Source organism: Coenobita brevimanus, chromosome 26 (genome assembly GCF_032717465.1).
Source record: "Coenobita brevimanus isolate Jiangsu-jjx chromosome 26, ASM3271746v2, whole genome shotgun sequence".
Taxonomy (NCBI): Eukaryota; Metazoa; Arthropoda; class Malacostraca; order Decapoda; family Coenobitidae; genus Coenobita; species Coenobita brevimanus.
In genome coordinates, this window is record NC_136979.1 from 11,402,960 (window position 1) to 11,427,548 (window position 24,589).

Consider the following 24,589-nt stretch of genomic DNA (forward strand, 5'->3'; position numbering starts at 1 on the left):
GAGTACTGTATTTTGCTTCATTATCTTATCACAGCCAAAATTTTGAGAAAATATTATGTCTATGAAAACACTTCTCCTATAACAAGCAACATGAAGGCAATGTAGTCTTTTCTCTTGTTCCTCCTGGCTGAAAAATATCAAACTCTCGCTTAAAACATGCACTTTCTTCACTTTCTCATAACCAAAGCACAGAATCCTTCATTTATGAAAAATGGCATTCTTTGATTAGTAACCACCCAGAACTACATCTCAAGAAAGTACCATAAACCTTCAATACAACTGCAATATGCACACAAAACATTCCTAAATAAAATATGATCACAGATGACAAAATCATCCTTACTCTTCATGATTGTCACTGATGTTTTATATCTGTAACTCAAGGTATGGTAACAGGAATAGAAAGGTTATGCCTTATGTTGCTAATTACAAGAAGTAAAATAAATATCATTATTTTATATGAAAAGCACCTAACCTAATGAGTAAAGTAGCACAATCTTGATTACAACATTGTAAAACAATTTAAAGAAAAAATATATAACAGAATATGTCTAAAACAGCAGCATAAAAATAGTAATACTGTACTGATATTTACCATGAGCCTTAACACCTACCATAAGGGAATTAGTGACTCCCAGTTAAGTAAGACAAAATTCAGTTACTTGTATTTGGCTACGTTGAAGATGAAGATATCCAGCGGGAGCAACATGGGAACTCTGGCCGAGTCTCCCTTGTAGGCGGGAGAGGCACACTGGATACATCTTGTGGTGACAGGTCTCCAACCTTGCTATCCTGCATGAGAGATACAAATTTCAAGATTGACTAACTGAAATCCTGCTGGAGAGGGATGCCATCACATGATGGCATTGATATGACCAGGTGACTCCACTGCCCAATTATACAAACACTCCTCAATAACTCCCTCCACATCCTACAAAAGAAGGATGGTGGACTGCAAGAGAAGGGAAACTTTAGGTTGCAGTCTCCCTGGCTTAGGTTCATATGAACTTGGAACCACCACCACAACAACATTCTTCTTAAACAACTGAACAGTCCAGAAACATAAGGGTATCTGCAACTATATTAAGTTCACGGGAACAAGTAGTAACATTCACAGCTACTATTATGCTCAATCAGTTACAAACCAAACTGTACTGATATTTTATTTCTAAAGCTTTAAGTGATACAGTACCGTACTTTCTCATCACAGAAGCCTCATTTAGTCATCATCATCAACATCCTTACCCTATATGTGAAGTGGGTAGGATCCACAGAAGAACATCAAAGCCAGAGAACATTAATAAAGCACCCGATATAATGTAATACACTTTCAAAAATTTATTAAGCAAATCTTTCAAAGCCTACTGCACCTCAAAGGCAAACACTCCACACTTACTGCTATCATAATATGCTTCATTTACATAATCAATCAATCAATCAATCATTTCCTGAAGCACCCCACGGGATGCATAGGGCCTCGATGAACTCTCTCCACCAATATTTGTCTCTTGCCATCTCCTTCATGTCCCACCAACACTCCTCTCCTGCTTCTGTTTTCATTGTCCTCAACCAGGTTTCCCTCGGCCTACCTCTTCCTCTTCTTCCTCTAGCAGTCCACTATGGCACATCCTGTATTAAACTGCATTCTTTTCTATATATGTGCCCCAGCCATTTCCAGAGAGACAGTCTCACATATTCATCAACTGGTTCCACTCTCATAATATCCCTTACTCCTTCATTTGTAACTTTGTCTTTCCACTTTACCCCAAGAATCCTTCTCAGTATTTTATTCTAAAATCCTAATACTTTCTGATCTGTTGCAATTGTACTGTACCATGACTCATGTCCATGATTTAAAATTGTACCATGGATTTGTAAATTTTTACTATGCACCAAAAGCATATTATTATTCCAAACAGATTCAACATTCCAACAGCACACCAAGCCTGTCTAATCCTCTCCTCAATTTCACTGTTTAACCCTTAACCGCAGGGCATCACTTTCATGACGCTCGGGAGCATGGGATCATACCACGGGGCATCACTTTTGTGATTCTGTGTTATTTTGAATTCAACCGGGATTTCAAGTGGTGGCTTGTATCATCTATCAGTACTACCAGTGTCCAGCTATACTCAGTTCTACTAATGTCACCTGTACTCCCATCCACTGTCGACAATTTAGCAATTTTTCTCCAGTCCTTGACTCCCCCCCTCCTTACCTCCCCTCCATTACCCTCTCCTCCCGCCTGACCAGCTGTGCTGCGCTACACAAATGCTGGACGGATTTTTCCACTCATTTTATCCATTGAAATGTGCCCTTTGCCCTATTCTTATACAAAGTAATATATAAAAGAAAGAGAAAAGGTAAATGATACTGCCATACATCTGGAATGGGCTAATTATCATCTGGCAACACCTCACGTGCACTCGTTCGCTAATTTTTGCTGTTTATTTCCCTTGAAATATGCCGTATGACCTGTTCTCATAATAAAAATATATATAAGAAAGGAAGGGAGAAGCCTAAGTGATATTTACATTCACCTGGAACTACCTAATTTATTATGTATTGTCTAGATTTCCTGCCAATTTATTACTTTTCTTTCCTTTACAGGTGGCTTTACATTGAGTGACAAGCCAAATGGTTTCCTGTAAGCCAAGAAACCATTTACAACGCTGGGTGGTAACCATATAACTAAACCATATGTGCTCCCTACGTGTCAACAAGTGAGTTGGTGGAGGGTTAGTGCCCCTCCCCATAAAACAATAACTCAGAGTCAAATGGCCACCCCTTATGGGATTATGGCGTCTGGCAAAAAAAAAAAAAAAAAAATCATAGCGTATATATTAGCAGCTGTCACCATGCTGACATTGGCAGTCCTTCACTGCCCCTAGGCCACAGCATTCATTTACTGTCGTCTTTCAAGGTGAAACCACTCAGATTTGTGCCTGTCCAATTCCGCCGCTTTTTAGCCCCATGCAAAGGGCCCAATGACCTCTACCCCTACTAAACCTTGTGTGGAAAGGGGTAAAGGGCTAAGTGACTGCTGTGGAACGTGAACTGGCTAATTTATCAATGATAATGATGGACAGTGACTACAATCTTTCCGGTGACTAAAACAGTGCAAGTGGAAATGTAAATAATGTGTAAACGGCAAGTGAAAGCAATGAATGTAAATATAACTGAACAGTGGAAAATAGTTTTATAAGTTACTGCAAGTGACAGTGCATAACACAGTGTAAATAAAATAGAAATGTAAATAATGTAAATAAAATAGAGAATGTAAATAGAAATGTAAATAAGGAGTAATATAAGAATACAAGTATATATACTAGGAGTAATGAAAGTGAAAGTTTCACTCCAGCATGTATGAATACTGGGAAAATGAAAGTGAAAGTGACAGATTCTCTCTCTGCGCTAGTATACAGGACGAGAAAGTGAATGCCTGGAGTGAAAATAAACTACTAGTACTGAAAGAAACTTAGATAAATATTGTATATATAAATAAGTGTAATAAAGTACTAGGAATATAAAGTGTGAGTGTGTTTATAAATAATAAATGACAGCTCCGCCTCAGAATACCATTGGGGAACCAGCACGGGAGGAAAGCTTGTATGAGCTCGTAATTTACATTGCTTTCACAGTGTTTTTTTTTGGAATATGGATTCCAAACTACTTGAAATTTATAGAATAGTATTTGTAGTTATAATATCAGGCAGTGGTAACCATAGTACACGGTATCGAGAAAGTGCAAAGTGGAGACTTCATTACCCAACTTCAGAAGTCTCCACAAGTCCTCCATTAGATGATGAAGGCTCAACAAACATCCCAGGGGAAAGCTGAAGGTATGTGCCATATGCAAATATAATTTTAATATTCTAGGATTAATAACTGATTTTTGGCAAATATTTTTAAAAAGTCAGTCGGAGCGCGAATATCCTCGCAGGAAGCACAAGGAGCGCAGAAACATCCCCGCGGTGAAAGGGTTAATGATCCATTAGATGATACAATCATTCCCAGATATTTAAAATTTTCTACATTCTTCACCACATCAATTCCAATTACACAATAGATTTGGTTCTCCACATTCATATTAATAATTTCAGTCTTTCCACAATTTACTACCAACCCAACTTTTCTCCTTCCTCCACCAGACAATCAAGCACCCTCTGCATCTTGTAAATATTTCCACAAATCAATACAATATCATCATCATAGTCCAAATCCATCAGCCTCTTATTTTCTTTCCAGTTAATTCCTGCACCTGTTCTCCTTACAGTACATTATTTTGCACTAGGCAATTCATTCACTCATTCATCATATAATCCAGTGTTGGCCCATGAGGAGCATAGGAACCCAGGGCTAGGTAAGTTGGTCCTGACATTTAAGATAAGAGTGACCACCTCACTCATCCCTGAGTGGCATTATGTGAGCAATAAACCCCAAACATCCCTTGGATATAAATCTGCACTGGCTTAATCTGATTGCAGCATCTTAATTGCCCACTAAACCACCAGATGCCAAAATTTGGTTATAAGGTTACCACCCAGCGTAGTAAATGGTTTCCTGGTGTACAGGAAACCATTTGGCTTGCCACTCATTTAAGTCACCCAAAAACAAAAGGAAAAGAAAAGAATGAAGGAAAGAAAGAGAGAAGAGGAAGGATGGAAAGAAGGAAGGAAGAGAGGAAAGGGCAGGCACCCAAGAGCAGCACTACATTAAGTGAGCGGATGGTAAGCATCATTGGGCAAGAACTTCATATGCATTATTTACCTAAGACTAGCTAGTTAGGAAGAATGTGCTAACCTTGAAGATACTGTACAGCTTTGCGTAGTGGCAGTATCATAACCAACGAGGTCTTGCCTAAGTGACGTATTTGCTGCTGCTATAAACCTCAAATTGGGAAAAGTTGTAATTTCAGAACTTTTGTGGCACCTCAGTTTAGGCTACCTTTTTTTTCAATTTCCGTTCTTTGTGCTTTTCAGTTTTTTCTTTTGTTTCCCTAAATTAGAGTGACATAAATGGAGGCGGTGCTACCCTAGTTATTCTGGGTAATACTGTATATACATTTTGCTGTTGTTGTTGCTGTTTTTTGTTTTTTTCCATAATCATGTGCAAATAACACCAGTGCCCTCACTGTAGTCATTCTGTGGCAATAAGTGCATAAGCACTGAAGTGCGCCTTCTGAGGCAAGTGGGTTCATTTAGCATGTGAAAGTATTGATGCAAATGACTATCCATTTATGAAGAAGAGCCACCAGCTGGGCTTTCACTGGCTATGTTGCCAAAGGGTCGTACATGCAGATGAGGTCTTGGCTGGCGGAGGAAGCTGAGTCACAAAGAAGAAGCTAGAAGATGAGGTAGTTGGGTCTATTTTTCAGGCTATCAGGGATGTTTCAACTCGACTGGAGGCACCAGAGACCAAGGTCTCATCACCCATGGCTGTCACCCAAGACCAGGCGAAGTCATTTGCGGATGCTGTTCAGGGGTCTCTTGTGGGGGATGGGAAGGATCTGCCTTGGGGTGTGGTCGAGATCAGTCCTCACGGCCAGAAAAAAGCCATCCATAGTCAAGAGGTACTGATTGTAAAACCAAAAAGCGGTGCTGACACTCTGATGAATCAAATGGGACCAGAAGACATCAAAGGTGTACTTGACTCGGTAGCCTTAAGACCAGGGCTGGTGGGCTAGTAATGATGTTTCCAATAGTTGAGGCCAAAGGTGAAGCGGCTGGGGTACTGAGTGGTCACTTCGGCTCTGATGGCACTTCACACGTATCAAAGCTGAAGAAAATTTTGCCAAAAGTGACTGTGACGGGCCTTTCCTCTTCCTTGGGTGACTTAGACATCGTCCCAAACATTCTGAGGAAAAATGTTTAAATTAAGATGCTTGTGGATGGAAGCTCTACCCTCAAACTTCTCTTCACAAGAACTAAAAATGACACTAAAACTGCTGTCTTGAAGATGTCGCCAGAGATGAGACCCTCAATCGTAGAACAGGGCAACTATATCAATGTGGATCTTACAATATGCTGTGCTTTTGATAGATTCTGGGTTACAAAGTGTCATCACTATCATGATTCTGGTCATACATCTGAGAGGTGTTCTAGAAAAAATGATGAACCTAAACATGTTTTCTGTGCTGAAGTTCATAAATCTAAGATTTGTAGTAACAGAAATTCTCCCAAATGCATCAACTGCTTTTCCTTAAGATATCAAGAGGTTAACACCAATTCACAGTCTGTTGCCCATTTTGCATCTAGTAGAGATTGTCCAGTTATGATTTCTCGTGGGAATATGAGTGACTGAAAACACCAACTCTGACCATTCAAAAAACTGACTATATCCTTCTTGATCCAGTTAAGGATGGGTCTTTTAAATATTCGTTCCATTCATAATAAGACAGACTATATTAATGAAGATCTACATCAGCATGAGCCTGACATTTTGTGCTTGACTGAAACCTGGTTGTATGAGTCTGATATTAATATTATTCGTAGTGCTCTGCCTAAGACACATTCTCTTATAATTATTCCCAGGCCTGCCACTGACTATCTGGGAGGAGGTGTAGCACTTACCTACTCGGCAGCGCTCGCAAATGTTTCTTTCATAGACTATGATCTAACTCCATCTTCATTTGAGTTTATGGCAGTATTGATAAATTTCCATCATAAAACCATTAGAATTGCAAAGGTTTATCAACCAGGTCATCCGGGCACAGGCAGAAGTTTAATGATGGAGTTTGAACAGTTTCTTGAAGTGTTTTCTCTTAAATCTGGAGGACTTTTTGTCTGCAGTGATCTCAATTCTTGGGTTGACAGTCCGCAGTCAAAACCATTTTCTTCCGAATTCCTTGAGCTGACCAACCAGAGTAATTTTTTCAATCATGTGAATGATCCAAGTCACATCTTGGGACATGTCCTTGACTTGATCTTGTCCTGTTGGTTGCAGGCAGGTATCTGATGTGGAAGTTGACTCAGTTGACCCCCTCATCTCTGGCCATGCTGTTGATCACTTTTAGTTTTGATATCCTGAAACTCCTTTCCTATAAAAAGGTCATCAAGTTCAGAAATTACAGGAGTGCTGACTGCCATCTGATGTGTCTTGAAATTGATCAGCATTTAAACTACAATGATTTTTCAAATCTTTCTTCTGATGATTTGGTTGATATATGGAACAATGAAATTAGGTCAGTTTTTGACCATTATTGTCCGGAGGTAGTAAAAAAAAAAAAATCACTGTATGTGATAACTCTCCATGGTATGGTCCATCCATTAATTTCTTGTGTGTGGAAAAGCAGAATGTGAGTGGCGCTTACAACAGATTGAATTAACTCATTTGGGTTATGTTTCTGTGAGAAGAGCACTTGTTCACGCTATAGCTATAAAGGCCCGAAAGGCAAGGTATTATCAATAGAAAGTTGATTCAAGTGGTGGTGATTAAAAAAAAAAAAATGTCTGCAGTTGTAAGCAATTTGGTTGGTCAGAGGAATGTAATTGTTAAACCAACTTCTGTATCTGATGCCCAATTCGCTTCTGATTTTATCTTGCATAAAAAATGATTTAGACAACAGTTCTTCTAGTGAAGTGAACTTAGCTGACTTCCAATCATGGCACACAGGGGATCATTTGTTTTCAACACTACATCCGCTGGATGTACGTAAAGTCAAATGTTATATCAGAGAAATTAACAAAACAGAAAAGCAATTTTGTGCAGTCTGAGAAAAATGTGCTTTGCTTAGGCCCTTACTCAAGATATCCGGCCTTCATGTAGAGAGCATACCATATTATTGTCCCATCTCTAACCTGTCTTTCTTATCCAAGATTATTGAGCGACCATGCTTGATCAACTCTTACCACTACTGGAACATAACAAAGTTGTTCCTGTTGTTCAGTCAGCATAGAGAAAATACCATTCAACTGAAACTGCATTAACAAGGATTCACAGTGACTTAGTGAGAAAAACCTGCAGTGGGATGTCCTCCCTCCTAGTTCTGTTGGATCTGTCTGCAGTTTTTGACACAGCAGATCATAAACTATTGTTGGATGATCTGTATTTTTAAGGAATTCATGACAGTGCTCTTTTGCTCCTGAAGTTGTATCTGTCAGACAGATCTCAGAGAGTAGTTGTTGATTATGCTAGCTCAGATTCTGCACCCCTTCTGTTCAGAATCCCTCAAGGATCAGCTTTGGGTCCACTTCTATTTACTGTCTAAACTCTATTTACTGTCTAAACAAGTAGTTTATCATCTTTACTTGATGCTCAAGATGTGTCCTATAATTTTTATGCCGATGATAATCAGCTATGTTAAGAAGTCAGATACTAACGATACCAAGACTTAGCTTGAATCTCTGAATGTTCGATATTAAGATTTGGATGGCAAGGAGGAAACTTAAGCTAAATGATGGTAAAACTGAGATCATAATCATCAGAGGAAACAGAAGGGAAGACAACACTGATAATGCCCTGACTTTGAACACTGGTGTGTCACAGCTTCATTGAGTCAGTTCTGTTCAAAATCTGGGTGTTTACTTTAATTCAAAGTTAAATTACAAAGAACATATTAGTCAAGTTGTTAGAGGGTGTAACTTGCATATCAGAAATCAGTACTCTGTGAGAAAATTCCTGAAGAGACGTTGCCTCTTAACACTGAACCACACAGTGGTCTTGTCTTGTGTCAATTACTGTAATTCACTGTGGATTGGTCTTCCAAATAATATACTTCCATCCACCATCCAATCCTATGTCACCCCACAGAGGAGCGTGGGAACCCGGGGCTAGGGAAGTTGGTCCTGACATTTAAGATGAAAGTGACCAGCCTCACTCATCCCTGAGTGGCATTAAATAAGCAATAAACCCCAACCACCCCTTGGATATAAACCTAGAAGCTCAATCCGATTGGAGTGCCGTAATTACCCAATAAACCACCAGGCGCCATAATTTGGTTATATGGTTACCACCAGGTGTAGTAAATGGTTTCATAGTGTACAGGAAACCATTTGGCATGTTGCTCAGTGTAGAGTCACTCATAAGCAGATGGAAGAGGAAAGAATGAAGGAAAGAAAGACAAAAGAGGGAGTGTAACATCACCCGTGGGAAGAAGAAAGCAGAAAGAATAAAGGAAAGAAGCACAGAAGAGTAAGGATAGAAGAAAAGAAAGGGTAGACATCCAAAGCAGCACTACGTCGAGTGAGTGGATAGTGAGCGCCCCCACCAAATACTATACAGTACTAACAAAAGTTCAGTCTGTGATGAACAGGGCAGCATGTTTTATCTTTGGTCCTCCCCCCTCCCCCCCGCGAGAACATCGACAACCTCGTTCCTAACTGAGCTACATTGGTTACAGGTAAAGGCAGAATTGAATTTAAACTTTCTTATTATATTCAAGATTCTTAAGTTTGGTGAACCAAAGTACCTTGTTGAATTGTTAAAACTCCCATCAGCACACCGAGGTGTGATGTTATGTAGTGAAGATGATTCCTTGCATCTTGACGAGCCTGGAGCCATTCACCAGTCATCTTTCTCTGATTGTTCTTTTGTGTATAGAGCCCCTAGGTTATATAATTGATTGTCGTTGTCCACGAGACAACTCTCTTCTGCTGAATCCTTTAAGAGACAGTTGAAAGCCTTTTTCTTTTCAAAATGCTACAACCTGGAGAGAGCTACTGTGATCGATGATTACAGGGTTTAATTATTGCCACTTTCACACTGATTACTGATGAAGTCTGTATTGTATATGAGAGATGTCACAATTCTTGTAACTGTAAAGGTAATGTATATGTGTGGCGAGTGCTAGTGAATTCCCAGTGGCGCTTTTGTGAAACAAAAGACCAGATTATTATTCTATCTATCTATCTATTGCCAGAAGCCATAATCCTGTACGGGGTGGCCATTTGACTCTGAGTTATTTGTTATACAGGGAGGGGCACTAACCCTTCACCAACCCACTTGACACGTAGGGAGCACGTATGGTTTGGTTATATGATTACCACCCAGCGTTGTAAATGGTTTCTTGGCTTACAGGAAACCATTTGGCTTGTCACTCAATGTAAAGCCACCTGTAATGGAAAGAAAAGCAATAAGTAGTGACAGGAAAGATGTGAGAAATAGGAAGAGAGGAGGGCAGGCACAGAAAAAGAATAATAAAAGCTAAGGAAAAAGTAGGCAGCACTACATCAAGTGAGTGGATGATGGTCGCCACCACCTACCACTAAATATTTATAATTATTACATAAGGTGCCAATATGCTTTTACCTACTGTTTTATGTTTATGGATGATACTTGAATCTAATAAATCACAAACCAGCATCGGGATGAAGAATAAATATAACTAAAAGCTAAATACTACTTGCAGGTAAGCTAAAGGCATACCCCGATATCCGGTGGTGGTGTTTTCCGATGGAAGTGTTCGGGCAGTAAGTTGCCGGATATCGAAGCAATTTTCCCCAAAAGATACCGAAGAAAAACCAGAGATGTATTCCAGGCCCAAAACCAAACTCTCATATACAATGAGTCCTCGAAATACAAAAACCCGAAATACGAATTTTTGATGGTACAAAATCGATCAATACAGGACAAATTCCACAGTACGAAAATATCTGTCTCGATGATATGAAAATCGATACTCGATACGAAAGGAAATGCAGAGATAGCCCGATTATCCAGACTACATGATGTGAAGAAATGACTGAATGGTCTGAAATCACAAATAATCTGGCAGAAACAAAACGCAAGTACTGTTAGATTGATTTATTTACCAGTAAATGTACAATGAAAGACATAACTATCTTCCCAGTTCAGTCTGAAGAAAATTTACACCAGGCGAAATACAATGAAAAGCCTGTTTCTACTAGTGCGTATTTCAAATGGTTTGATTTTTTCATGCTATATTCGTCAGACTTTGGGAAGATACTTGTGTCTTTCATTGTACACTTGAAGCAGCAGAAAGACCTTACCAATTCAATGCATAATCCTCCAGCTTGTTTCTGTAATTTTCTGACAACTTTCAGGTTGGCAAATTACTTGTTCTTGCTGAAAAATTTCCTCCCCGTTATTACTGTCACTTTCCCCTTCGATCGTTTCCAGCACAGTGGAAGAAACTCAATGTGCTCAAAGGTGGATATTGCTTCCCAATTTCCCAACTGGAGGTTAGGTTAGGTTAAAATTATTAGGTACAGATAAGCTCAGTTAGGCCAGGTTTAGTTAAACACTTAGGGAAGAACAGTCCTTTCCGCCATTATGTTAATGAAATAAACAAGAGTTGTCACACCAGAACAGCTAAAAATGACGGGGAAACAGATTTAATAAGAAACATTTACTGTATTTACCAACCCAGAAATAATCTGAAATATATAACAGATTATCAGGAAGAACTGATTTGGTAAGGTGCTTTTACTGCTTAAAGTAAAACGTATGTTTAACCCCCTCAATGGCTGTGGGTTCATATATTTGTGTCCTCCCGTGGTCGGCCTTGGGACCATTTTTTCAAAGTTCTAAAATCAATTTCTTTTTCTTACATATGTGAAAAGACTTGTCTGGCACACCTGGCTTCCCCCCCCCCCCCAAACCCATCCTGTGATTTGCTATGATTCGTGTAAGAATTAATAAAATTCGGATGCGTGTTACATCAGCATGTATGCATCAGCCGAAACCATCTGGGATGAAGTGAACTGTGAATGCCAGACTGCTTAAGGTGGTAGAGTAGGGTCGTGTAAACACACCAGTGACCCTCATCCCCTTCCCATAATTGCTTGCAGTTTTTTATAGCTCACCCTAACTCAACGTCACTGACACCAGTACAGTAAGGCGTTGTTCATGGCCTGCAGCTATGAAAGCGATAATGGAATACATTATTGTTTGTATCAGTCCTCTCTCTTTCACACATACACTTAAGAACAAACAAAAGAATGAGCAGTAAATGTACATTAACACTAGGGAGCAAAAATAACTGTGCTCAGTCGGTCCGAAATATATTGGGAAGAGTGAGACCGAACAAAGAATGTGGAACTGAATGCTAACCTACGAGAACATGTGGGACGAAAGAGTAATTTTTTTCTGATTAGCAAACATTTTTGTTCCATATCGTCTCTTAAAATTCTAAAACCCATAATCTTTCATGTATGCATACAGCCTAAAGACCTTACCAATTTAGTTCATATTCCTCTAGTTTGTCTTCAATACTTTTCTGACTATTTTGAGGGTGGTAAATTATGTTCTCTTGCTGAAAGAAACTTACTCAAAATTAGGGCGCATGTAACATGAGCATGTTAAACATCGGCGAATACATCTGGAGTGAAGAGAATGCCTGACTGATGGGATGGCAGAGTAGGGTCATGTACACACACCAGTGACCTTCGTTCCCTTCCCGTAATTATTCGCAGCTATTTATAATGACCTAACTCAACGTCATTGACACCGAAACAGTGAAGTATTGTTCAAGGCCGGCAGCTATGAAGGGGTTAACGGAATACTGAATGAAAAATTCAAAATGGGCGCGGTGCATAGTGCCGCACTCGCTTGCCGAGAGAAAACGAACTAACCCCTCTCGGGTAAACAAATTTTTGCGCACTTCTCAGTTGAGTCCACGTCCCTCCTCTCCTTGCTGTACGTGAGGATATTTTCGCAGCCCTTCACCTTTTCGTATTGTTTCCCCATGCCTCCCAAGCGCCCTGCATCATCTCCAGCATTGGGGGAGCCCGCTGAAAAGAAGCAGCAGCACCGTACTCTAATTCTGGAAAGGAAATTGGAAATTATAAGACCCCATGAGAAGGGGCAGGAAGTCTCGGAGACTAGGTGTGCTTTAGGCCTTGCTGTTTCCACCACTGGGACTGTGACGAAGAAAAAGGAGATGTACATGAATATGGCCACCTCCTCTACAATTGTATACAGGTATTGCTTACTTCTTAATAGGGGGGGGGGTGAAGTTCAGGTGGGGGTCCGAGGGGGTCCTGGGACGCATCCTCCCATTTATATGTATATTTCAATGGGGAAAATCGTTCCGATATACGAAATTTCGAATTACGAAAGGTCTTTTTGGTTCCTATCCCTTTCGTATATCAAGGACTCACTGTACCTTAATCAATAGAGACTGACACAAAAACGCCATAAGTACTGTAATTATCCTCATAAACAATACTATTGCTAAAAAATGGGACATCGAACATCCCATATCATTATGGCAATTTATTGATGACAAACAAAAAAGGGCTTGACCGATCTTGCCGGGGCCATCTTCTGCCTTGTGGTGCTGAATAACATCCAGCTTCAGTGCCAGAGTGGTGGTCTTGTGGGGCCTCTTGATGGCAGGCTCGGCAAAAGATGAAGCTGGACATCTTGGAATGGCGGTGGTGGTGGCCGTGCAGCACGTGGCGATAAAGGAAGGTAGGGTGGTGGGAGGTGCGGTGCTGAGATGCGTTCAGGACTACAGACACAGCAAGAGTGGACGAGCGTGGGCCAGGCAGGCAGCACACTAAGCGGGGGTGAGGGAGGGTGGCGGAGAGGGAGCCACACCATGGCAGCACTGAGTGTGGCAGGGGATGGAGGAGGGACAGGGGAGAAACGAGGGGATGGAGGGAGGATGGGGAGAACCGAATGCACCGCCACATCCGCGTTCGGACGTGAACGTTTCAAACCTAGGGAGCGGCAGAGTGTTCAGACTAGTAAATCAATGACCATTCGGACTGTAGGAATGTTCCCCAATTTCTTTTGTTCAGTGTAGAGTGTGTTCGGTAATTGAGGCACCGGATATCAGGGTATGCCTGTCCTTATTTACATCTTTCATAAGAACAAATGATACCAACACAAGATACAGGCAGATCCCAAGAAACGATACCCCTAGATGCAAGACCCTGGCATAGCAATGGAGTAGAAATACCACCCTACCCTGCCGAATGATGGCCAAACCCCGGTATAACGATGGGTTTCATTTTTTTGTTTTTTTATCAATTTTGATTATATTTTAGACTTAAATGTTGTGTTTACGTTGATTTATAAACAGTTTTTAGCCCTAGAATAATGTGTTTTAGTTATAGGTGGGGTGAACTTTGTCATTTTGAGGTACAATTTACCAAGTCTGATTTTTTTCCGGACTTATTCTTTATGATTTTCAGATTATTATTTTTGGGTTTAGGTGAGTTATAAACTGATTTTAGGCTTAATCTGGCTTGTATTGAAGCTATTTGGAGGTTCTGGTTTGCTAGAAACTTGTTTATGGACTCATTTGGGCGGGTTGAGGGGGGGAAACCCAAGACTAAAAAATATCTCTATACAGTACTTTACATGTTAAATTTTCTCTGAGATACGATACCCCGCCTAGTGATGGGTATTTATTTAACCATCGTTAAACTGGGGTATGCCTGTACGTAATGTTGTAAATAACTTGAAAAATTGTTTATTTCAAATAAAAGTTACCTGATAGAAAATACTTTACTTTTTTACCTGTACATGACAATTACATAGAAATTTGCACACCATCATCCCTACTTCCCAATACAGTGAACTCTCACATTTGGCGAATTTTTATTTGGCGAATTCACTTTTGGCAATGGGATGGGATTGTACACAACACTTTAATTTGGTGACAGAAATCTCACTTTTGGCAAGTTGTTTATAATAAAAATATAATAAAAGTATATATTATGCCAATTAATTTCAACAATTTTTTATTAATCTGAATTAATTTCAACAATATTTAGTTTGTATTGTGAAATTCAAGTCTCGTCTTCTCAAACCTCTTGAAGTAGCCAGATTGTGCTATAAGTAGCGAATTGGTCTACTTTTGGAAGCCCTGTGCTACTAAATTTTGAATTTTGATATATATATATATATATATATATATATATATATACTGTACATAATTATGTTGGGATACTTTATACCGAAATTCGCTACTTTTGAGGCCTGTTTCTGATACTTTTGGCCACAAGACTCTGGAAACCCTGGTTCCCAGACATCTCTGTTTACATTTCTCTGCCAGCCACCATCACGTGCAGTACACTTCTCAGCCAACCAACATCATGTGTTCAGCATTTTGTCTGTGTTTTATTGTGATTCCTACCTGTGCTGAGGACTTGAGAACACATAATGGGTAATGAAACACAGAAATGTGGAATGGGTGACCTTGGCAGACCACCAACCAAGGCATCCACGCACCATACACCACGTGTTCATCAAGCCCATTATTTTCTTTTCTTATGTGAGTTTTTCTATTTTGTATTATTTCTTGGCTAAAACAAATTAAATTGAATCATGTTAAAGAAAAAGAATGATAAAGGCTACGGAAGAAGTAGGCAGCACTACATCAAGTGAATGGATGTAGTGCTGTCTACTTCTTCCTTAGCCTTTATCATTCTTTTTCTGTGCCTGCCCTCCTCTCTTCCTATTTCTCCCATCTTTCCTGTCACTTCTTATTGTTTTTCTTTCCCTTACACACAGCTTTACATCGAGTGACAAGCCAAATGGTTCCATGTAAGCCAAGAAACCATTTACAACACTGGGTGTTAACCATATAACCAAACCATACATGCTCCCTACGTGCCAACAAGTGGGTTGGTTGAGAGTAAGTGCCCCTCTCTGTAAAACAAATAACTCAAAGTCAAATGACCATCCCTTATGGGATTATGGTGCCTGGCAATAGATAGATAGATAGATGTTGTGTGTGTTTATCCCATGTTTACACCCAGTAATGTTGTAATATAGGTGGAAAAACAGTCCAGTCATGCATGCTCAGAACCAATTTATTTTTTTCCCTTTAGTTATTCAATTCAGATTTGGCAAATTTCAGTTTGGCGAGGTTTTTTTCGATCCTATTACTCACCAAATGTGAGAGTTCACTGCAATTCACATGGCAGCTATGATTTACAAAAATACTTAAAATAAACGAATAAATAAAAAGAAGGCCCAAAGGTTGAACTACTGACAAAGTTACAAGTGAAATGGGCCACACAACCATTCATCATTCTCATCTTCAAAACCTTAGCACTATCTCACAATGCAAAAACCATCCACCCTTTATATTTTTGTATAGACACATCACAAATACCTGTAAACAGAGCAACTCAGTTGACTATCAAGTTGAAGGATGCAACACTGATCATGTGCATCTCCATACATCCACTTCTATGTTCTGTCAATTCTTTTACTTCCTCAAACTGCATACCATACGCTATCTGGATTTCTTTTACAGTAAGCCCCCTCGTTTGGCGAATTTCAACTTGGCGAAACTCACTTTTGGCGGTAGGGTGGCCACGGACCACCGAATGCGCGCTTGGCGATTTGAATTCAAACTTGACGGTCCCCTGGCGGCCGCATGTTGAACAATATCAAGAAAAATTGAAAATGTCAAAGCAGGCAAAAATAAAAAAGTTTTTCTTAGAGAATCTGGACAGACAACGCAATATCCAAGACGTCACTGCCACCATTCCCGTAGACGATGATAACGGTGAAATCATTGATAACCCCCCCCCCACTCGATGTGCCACAAGAACAGCCCCAAAAGCAGCCACAAGAACAGCCACAACCTCCCCAGCCATCCCAACCTCCCCAGCCACCCCAACCTCCCCAGCCATCCCAACCTCCCCAGCCACCCCAACCTCCCCAGCCAAGCTTCGCTGCCCTCTTTAACCCCTTAACCGCGGGGCGTCACTTTCGTGACGCTTGGGAGCAAGGGATCATACCGCGGGGCGTCGCTTTTGTGATTCTGTGTTATTTTGAATTCACCCGGGCTTCCAAGCGGGGGCTTGTATCATCTATCAGTACTGCCAATGTCCAACACTAGTCAGCACTCCTAATCTCATCTGTACTCCCATCCATTGTTGACAATTTAGCCATTTCTCCCCGTTCTTGACTTCCCTCCCTACCCCCCCTCCATTACCCTATCCTCTCGCCTGCCCGGCCGTGCTACGCTAAGTAAATCTTCCCTGGAATTTTTCACTGATTTCATCCATTGAAATAAGCCCTATGTCCTATTCTTATACCAAATAATATATACAAAAAAGAAATAAGGTAAGTGAGAGTGCCATACACCTGGAATTGGCTAATCATCACCTGACAACACCTCACGTGCACTCGTTCGCTAATTTTCGCTGTTTTTTTCCACTTGAAATATGCCGTATAATCTATTTTCGTAATAAATATACATGTAAGGAGGGAAGGGAGAAGCCTAAGTGATATTTACATTCACCTGGAACTACCTAATTTATAATGTATTGTCTAGATTTCCTGCCAATCATATCAGTGCTAGACAAAGCTGTTTCAAGATATAACATTGGTAGCTCTGAATATATATATCCTAAGTAGGCCTCTAATCTATTTTCGTAATAAATATACATGTAAGGAGGGAAGGGAGAAGCCTAAGTGAAATTTACATTCACCTGGAACTACCAAATTTATAATGTATTGTCTAGATTTCCTGCCAATCATATCAGTGCTAGACTTAGCTGTTTCAAGAACCAATATTGGTAACTCCAAATAACCCCTAAAGCAGGCCTCCACGCTGGCCCTCCGTTATCAGTTTACTCTCATCTTCCGAAGCGAGGGTACGTATGTTCTTCTTGCTGACTTCAAGGCCTTTTTTCACCCCCATGCAAATGGCCCTGTGACCTTTACCCCCTACTAAACCTCGTGTGGAAAGAGGTAAAGGGCTGACAATTGATAAAAGAGTGACTACGATCTTTCTATTGAGTAAAACAGTGCAAGTGGAATTGTAAATAATGTGTAAACAGCAAGTGAAAGTAATGAATGTAAATATACGTGAACAATGGAAAATAGTTTTATAAGTTATTTCAAGTGACAGTGCACAACACAGTGTAAATAAAATAGAAATGTAAATAACGTAAATAAAATAGAGAACGTAAATAGAAATGTAAATGAGTAGTATTATAAGAATACGAGTATATACCCTAGGAGTAATGAAAGTGAAAGTTTCACTCTAGCATGTCTGAATGCTATGAGTTATGAGAGTGAAGATGAAAGTGACATTCACGCTCAATGCCAGTATACAGGACAAGAAAGTGAATGCTACGTATTTTACTGAAAGAAATTGAATCCCTACAGTGACAATAAACTAATACTACTGAAGGAAACTTATGGATAAAGACTGTAGATATATATAAGTGTTATATAGTAACAGAAATATAAAGTGTGAGGGGTTTTATGAATAATACATGACAGAGTAACAAAAGCGAACTAGTGCCAGTGCGACGATCAGACGCGCTCGTAATTTCCATTGCTTTCACAGTGTTTTTTTTTTTGAGTATGGATCCCAAACTACTTGAAAATTGTAGAATAGTGTTTATAGTGTTTGTATCTGGCTGTGGTAATCATATTACGGGTTGTCGGGAAGTGTAAAGTGGAGACTTCGTTACCCTACTTCAGAGGTCTCCACAAGTCCTATGGTAACCGACGAAGGCTCAACAATCATTCCAGGAGAAAGCTGAAGGTATGTGCCATAAGCATATGTAATTTTATTATTCTAGGACTAATAACTGATTTTTGGCAAATATTATTTGAGAGTCTGTCGGAGCCCAAATAACCCCGCGGCACACGCAAGTCATTGGTAAACAAGCCCGCGGTGTAGGGGTTAAGCTGGATGCTGACTTTTCTGGCTTCGATGAAGTGGATGATCAAGCGAGACAAATGGTTGCTAAGGGGGTTATGGGGGAGGAGGGGGAGAGTGATGAGGAAAGTGGTGGTAGCAACTAAGCTGCCCCCACTGCCACTCCGACGTCCCCAGCCAAGCAAGCCTATCTTCACTCTATTTATGGTTAGTTACAACCTTTATATCATGTCTTATTAGCTTTATTTATTGTTTATTGGTCTGTTTTCTACATGTGTATTAATATGTGAAGGCAAAAGATTTTATTTCAGCTCGAAAGATGGTGTTTTATGGGTCAAAAGGGGGACTTTGGAAATGACTAAAGACTGATTGAGGCACTTTATAGGCAATTTATATGGTAAAAAGAACTCGCGTTTGGCGAAATTCGAATTTGGCGGTAGTTTTGCCAGACTAATTGGATCGCCAAACGCAGGGGCTTACTGTACAATCAATGTTCAAAGAAGTGATGCAAGTAAGAAAATTATACTTCAGCCATGATGTGTAAATTCTTGCCCCATATGGCTTGTAAAATTTCTCTGCTTGATCACCAAATTTTTATTTTTCTTCTCAGCTACTGAACTGCTCATGGCAGGTCATATCATGTTGAAAATGACATGGAAATTGCCTTCCAGTGGTACCAAAAAATTCCCCCAAAGAACAACATACAGCTGAAAAACACCAAAAACATTTTCACTAAGCAAGAGAAGTGCATCAAAATTTTTTTCCCTCCCTCAGCTATTTGCCAAGTCATGATGTCATATCTTTTTGAAAATGTTGTGAAAAATACTTTTCGGTAATAAGTTTCCAAAAAACAGCCAAATGTAGGTAAAAAGGCCAAAAATCCAACACTGCCTCCTCAAACACATTCCACACCTGTGGTGGGCATGACTATTTCTTGATTTACCTCCTTCTTGGCCTCCCATCCTGCCTCTCATTTTCAAACTCATTCACATATGCCCTTTTAAATACCCAATTCATATTTATGCTTTCTCCATAACCATTCCGTGTAAGTACATTCTCTTTTACCATCCATTTAATCAGCATTCACACTGACCACTCTACATAACCATCTCATCTACACACACACACACACCCTCTCTACCATGCAATCAATCAATTTTCATACTGAACATCTTTTTTAACACAATAACCTTTCATCTTTTCCATCATTGCACCTAGGTACGTCATTATCATCACCTTGATCTCCATTTCCCATCTGTACATAGGGTGAAGTAGAGTTTAGAAAGCAAGAAAAGGGAAAGCACAACAGAGGGAGAATCCTCAAAATCACATCCATTTGGACAAGTCAAATACTTGTTCACTCACCGTTCAAGCTCCTGGAAATGGCTGTACCTAACAAGTCTAACCATCTGTATACTGTATTATTTTTCATTGTTTGAGAATGCAAAGCAAGCAAATACAATACTACACAGCATGAAAGCTGTCATATTATGGATTATTCAAGCCACAGTGGATCTATCCATATTTTTGGAGAGCTTATGAAAGAGTAATAACTGATACTTAACTTACTTTTCTCAAAATTCACCATGATATTATTCAAAAGTGACAAAATGCACCAAATTCAGAAGCAAACAGCACTAGAATTGTGTTATTTCAGACTATAAAAGCTATAGCAGATCTATGCACACTGCTGGAAAGCCTATGAAAAAGTAACAGGTGTTAAGTGATGTTTATCACAATTTTCCACCATACTGGAAAAAAATAAATAAACAGAACAGCTGAATATAGTACACTCAATTCATAAAGCTTTTTATGAATAATGAAGCTGAAGTTTGTTTGGCATTTTCTTAAAAGTGTATTCCATCCATCCATCCATCCATCATCTAATCCTACGTTGCCCCATGAGGAGCGTAGGAGCCCGGGGCTAGGCAAGTTGGTCCTGGCATTTAAGATAAAAGTGTATTAAACACAGTAACTCATCCTTGTTTCTCACCGATATATAGTAATCCCTATACTATCCGGACGCCCACCATCCGAACTCCCCATTTACCGGACATTTTAGGTCTGGGCCTTTTGAACCCAAAAATGGCCATAAAAAGTAAAAAAACAAAAAAAATCCGTCACTTTTTTCACCTGTACTTTGAAATTGGCATGCCGTGCCGAACAGCTGAGTTTACGCTCACTGTTTGCTTCCCCCATCCCTCCCTAATGGGCAGTTACCACCTAACTACAGTCCTGACTAGACGCTCATTCAATGGATGCCACACGTGCTCATTTTTGTGAATAAACAGTGAATAAACTCCAATACTTTGCCACTAAAGCACATGGAAATTAACAGTGTTGTGAAGTGTTATGAAATTAGAATTCAAAGTGCAAAGATTACGTACAGGGAGTAAACTGGCGGTTGAAACTGGAGTGGTGCAATCAAGAACAGAATGTGCAGTGTTAAACAATTAAAACTCCTACTGCAAAGGATTAAGTGCAGCACAACACTGGATTACTGTATATGCTTCAAGAGCAGTTTCACCACTGCCAGAGCCTTAGAGGAGGCAAGTTAACCTTTGTAACAAACGGCCACGGATGTGTTGTAAGTACCCTGTACACTGCTAAATATTTTCGATACTCACTTCTAATTCCTCATTCTCTGGTTCCATTTCATTTATTTCATACTTTCTGTCCCTTATTTGTGTGAACAGGGTCTTAAATAGGTGCTATGCACGTCCGGTAGAGAGTTATGTAGGTGGTTTTCTGAGTTAGACTGAGTTAGGGTCTATAAGTACCAGTTCAGGAGGCAGAGGCCCACTTTCCTGACGGACTACCTTTCCGGACATGCCTTTGGCTCTATTACATCGGATAGTGGAGGGATTACTGTATTTAAAAAATACCACCAATCAATATAATTATGAAATGTCGGGTTACAGAGACTACTTGGTGCACTAGGCAAGACCAGCTGCTTGCACCCCCCCCCCCCCAAATGCCAACTTCGGTTTGAAAAGCGAATGTTTCATAGATAAAAAATAAAACATCAAACACAGAACTGTTACTTTTTTCCGGTCATACACATATTAGTACAGTACACAGGTCCACAGAACACATCATGCTCTCAAATTTCACCTTATGTGATTTTTCCTTAGCAAATTTCTTGACCAATTCAGTCAAATCAAGTGAGGATGTACGTGAATGTTCTACTGAGATCGTCGCCAACCCAACCAATCTTTTCTCCAGCACTGTCGAACGAATATAAGTTTTTATGAGCTTGAGTTTTGAGAAACTATGTTCTCCACTCGCGACAGACACGGGAAGCGTCAATAGGATCCCCAGTGCCACTGTTACATTTGGTAAGTTATCCAAAAGTTTCTGTACCAAAATGAAGCGAAGTACTTCCTACAGCAGCATGGATTTTGGATGCCTACGAACTATTGTTCCCAGTTCACAGCACAGATCCTCAGCGTCAATACCCTTGCTCCCATTGCGCATTAACAACTTTTCCAAATGCTTACAGCATTCAGTAAGTCTTCAGTACGTTGCAGTCTCAAACCATAAATATCATATAAGAAACCAAACACTGAGTTGTACTGTCACAGGTGTTGGAATCTTTCTTGAACAGAATGTATGGCCACGTCCAGAAGTGACTAATAAAAACTCACTTTGAATTTTTGCTTTGGATCTTCTGGCTTGAGGTGCCTGAGGGTGCCAAAGTGGATGAACACTCAATCCTCGTAAATTGCGTGTTTATAAATCACGGATTCGTAAATCACGGCTAAGTGGCTGTCAGACTGCCGACACCCTTAAATCGCTGTTAAGTCACGAAAATCGCGGACCTAGGCACCGAAGTGGGCCTTTTCCGAGGAGAATCGTAAACATCAGCATTCAATTTGAAAATCGCAACCCAACAACCAAACACCACCCGTCCCTGGTGGCAAGTGTGCATACTAATGCCGCCACGTTGTTGTTGTTCTTCCCGCCAGTCCGCACACTACAGACCATTGCCGTGGAGTACAAGAGCTACCTGCCGTTTTTTGTGCACCTTCCCCCCCCCCCTCCTACCTTCCATGGCCCCTCCCGAACACCCGATGAAGAACTCTAAGCAGTATGGCATCAAGAAGCAGCAGCCATTGTCGTACAGTCAACGTTTGGAGCTCATTTGTCATGTTGAGAAGGGAGAGAAGTTTTCGAGGCTGGTGAAAGAGCTCCTTGGGAAGAAGGAGCTCAGTGATTTGCTTGTTTACGTAGACTTGGCCAAGGAGATTGTGAAATCCATTGAATGTGATGAGGAAAGGTGTAGTGAGAGTACTGGTTACCTAGAAAAAGCTGTGCGTTTTTACAAGGAATTGCATAATCGCAGAGTTAATGAGAAACATCAGGAACTCATCACCTATTAATCTGACCGGGTAAGGGCAGAAGCTGAGCCTGAACCACAGCCTGGCCCTTCACACACTGAGGATGTGGATGACGTAGCATCTGTCATCTCTGAGGCAGACTTTGAGGGCTTCCTGAGGTAGGCAGAGGAGCTGGAGAAGGGAGAACAGCATGAGGGAGCACCCCCACCTCATGCTAAGAGGTTCTAAGTTCTTCCCAGCACCACCCCACTCCATTCACTTAAGCAATATCATCATAGGATTAAGGTGAGATCCCTTAACATTGCTTATTTCTATTAAATACATGCACTGAATATTCCTAAATTTGTATGTTTGTGTTTGATGGTGCCTAGATAGGTATAGGTAGGGTGCTGTGGGGGGTGGTTGCCCAAAGTCCAGACCCAAATTCATTTTTCACATAAGAGTTATTATTTATAAACCACGGAATTTGTAAATCGCGGCAGTGGTCCAGACCCAAATTGCCGCGATTTATGAGGACTGAGCGTATGTGGATTAACTGAAACTAAATGGCGAGGTGAGAGTGTGAGAATGGGAGTGTGGATGGCGCATATGAGCAAGAGTAGGTGGGAATGAGAGGGCAAAAGAAGGAGTGTGTATTGTTGTGAGTCACAGATGGAAGGAGAATATAAGAGAGTATGGATCAGTTGGTTCAAGGATTGTGTGGGTAAGACTGAAAGTTGGAATACAAATGTGGGCGACTGAGTGTGTGTATGCATCAATGAAAGATCATGCAAGCAGAATGAGAGAAGAGTTCTGGACAAATGTGGAAGTTTGCATGGAAAAGTTCGAAAGGAATAAGAGAATGTTTTTTATTGGTAATATGAATGGTAAACTAGGGAATGTGAAGGTGGATGGAGTAGTTGTTGAGTGAGGTGTGTCTGCTGAGATAGATAAGAATGGCAGCACTTTAGTGTACATTTGTGCCGGGAGGGGGTTGGTGATAGACAATACCCTCTGCAGGCACAAAATGATCCACAGGTATACATGGCGAGTGATGAGATGGATGGATGGTGAGCTGAATGAAAGGAAGGCAATGACTGATTATATGTGTGTGGATGAAAGGATGTGAAGATGTGTAATGGATGCAAGAGCATACAGAGGTTGGGGGAGTGGACTTTCTGACCACCATTTGGCGGTGGTCAGAATCAAGGTCCAAGTAAAATGGAGAACTAGAAGAAGAGAAGGACGGAAGGAAGGAGTAGATGTAGGGAGAGTGGAAAGGTTACAAGAGGATGAGAAAAAGGCAAAATATAAGAGAGAAGTGGAGGAATGATAGGATAAATATGAATTCGGGCAGATGGGGGACGTGGAAGGTGTATGCAAGAGATTCACAGACAAAATATATGTAGATATGATGTGGTGTGTGGGGTGAAGTGAAGACGAAATGGGGTGCAAGGAACAGCATGGTGGAATGAAGAGGTGAGACAGGCAGTGGCACAAAAGAAAGCATATAATGAATGGATGAGAAATAGGGGAGTGGAAGAAGTTGAGAGATGGAAGAGAGAGTTATATGTAGAAAGGAAGAGAGAGGTGAAAAGGTTAGTAAGAGAGAGTAAGAAGAGAGTGGATGAGGATTTGGAAGGAATTTGAGTGTAAAGTGGAGGAAATGTAAGAAAATGTTCTGGAAAGAGGTAAAGCAAGTCAGACAGGGTGGCAATGAAGT

The 24,589-nt window shown here is 40.4% G+C and overlaps 1 protein-coding gene across 1 annotated transcript in view; it reads right to left on the reverse strand.

Annotated features, from left to right (window-relative positions):
- Positions 1-593: 593 nt before the first annotated feature.
- The window catches only part of Rab30 (RAS oncogene family member Rab30), a 123,080-nt gene continuing 99,084 nt past the window's right edge, over positions 594-24,589 (reverse strand). Inside the window, exon 7 of the mRNA XM_080268172.1 lies at positions 594-792. Within this exon, the coding sequence (XP_080124298.1) occupies positions 673-792 (120 nt within the window). The 3' untranslated portion in view covers positions 594-672. The remainder of the gene's footprint in view (positions 793-24,589) is intronic.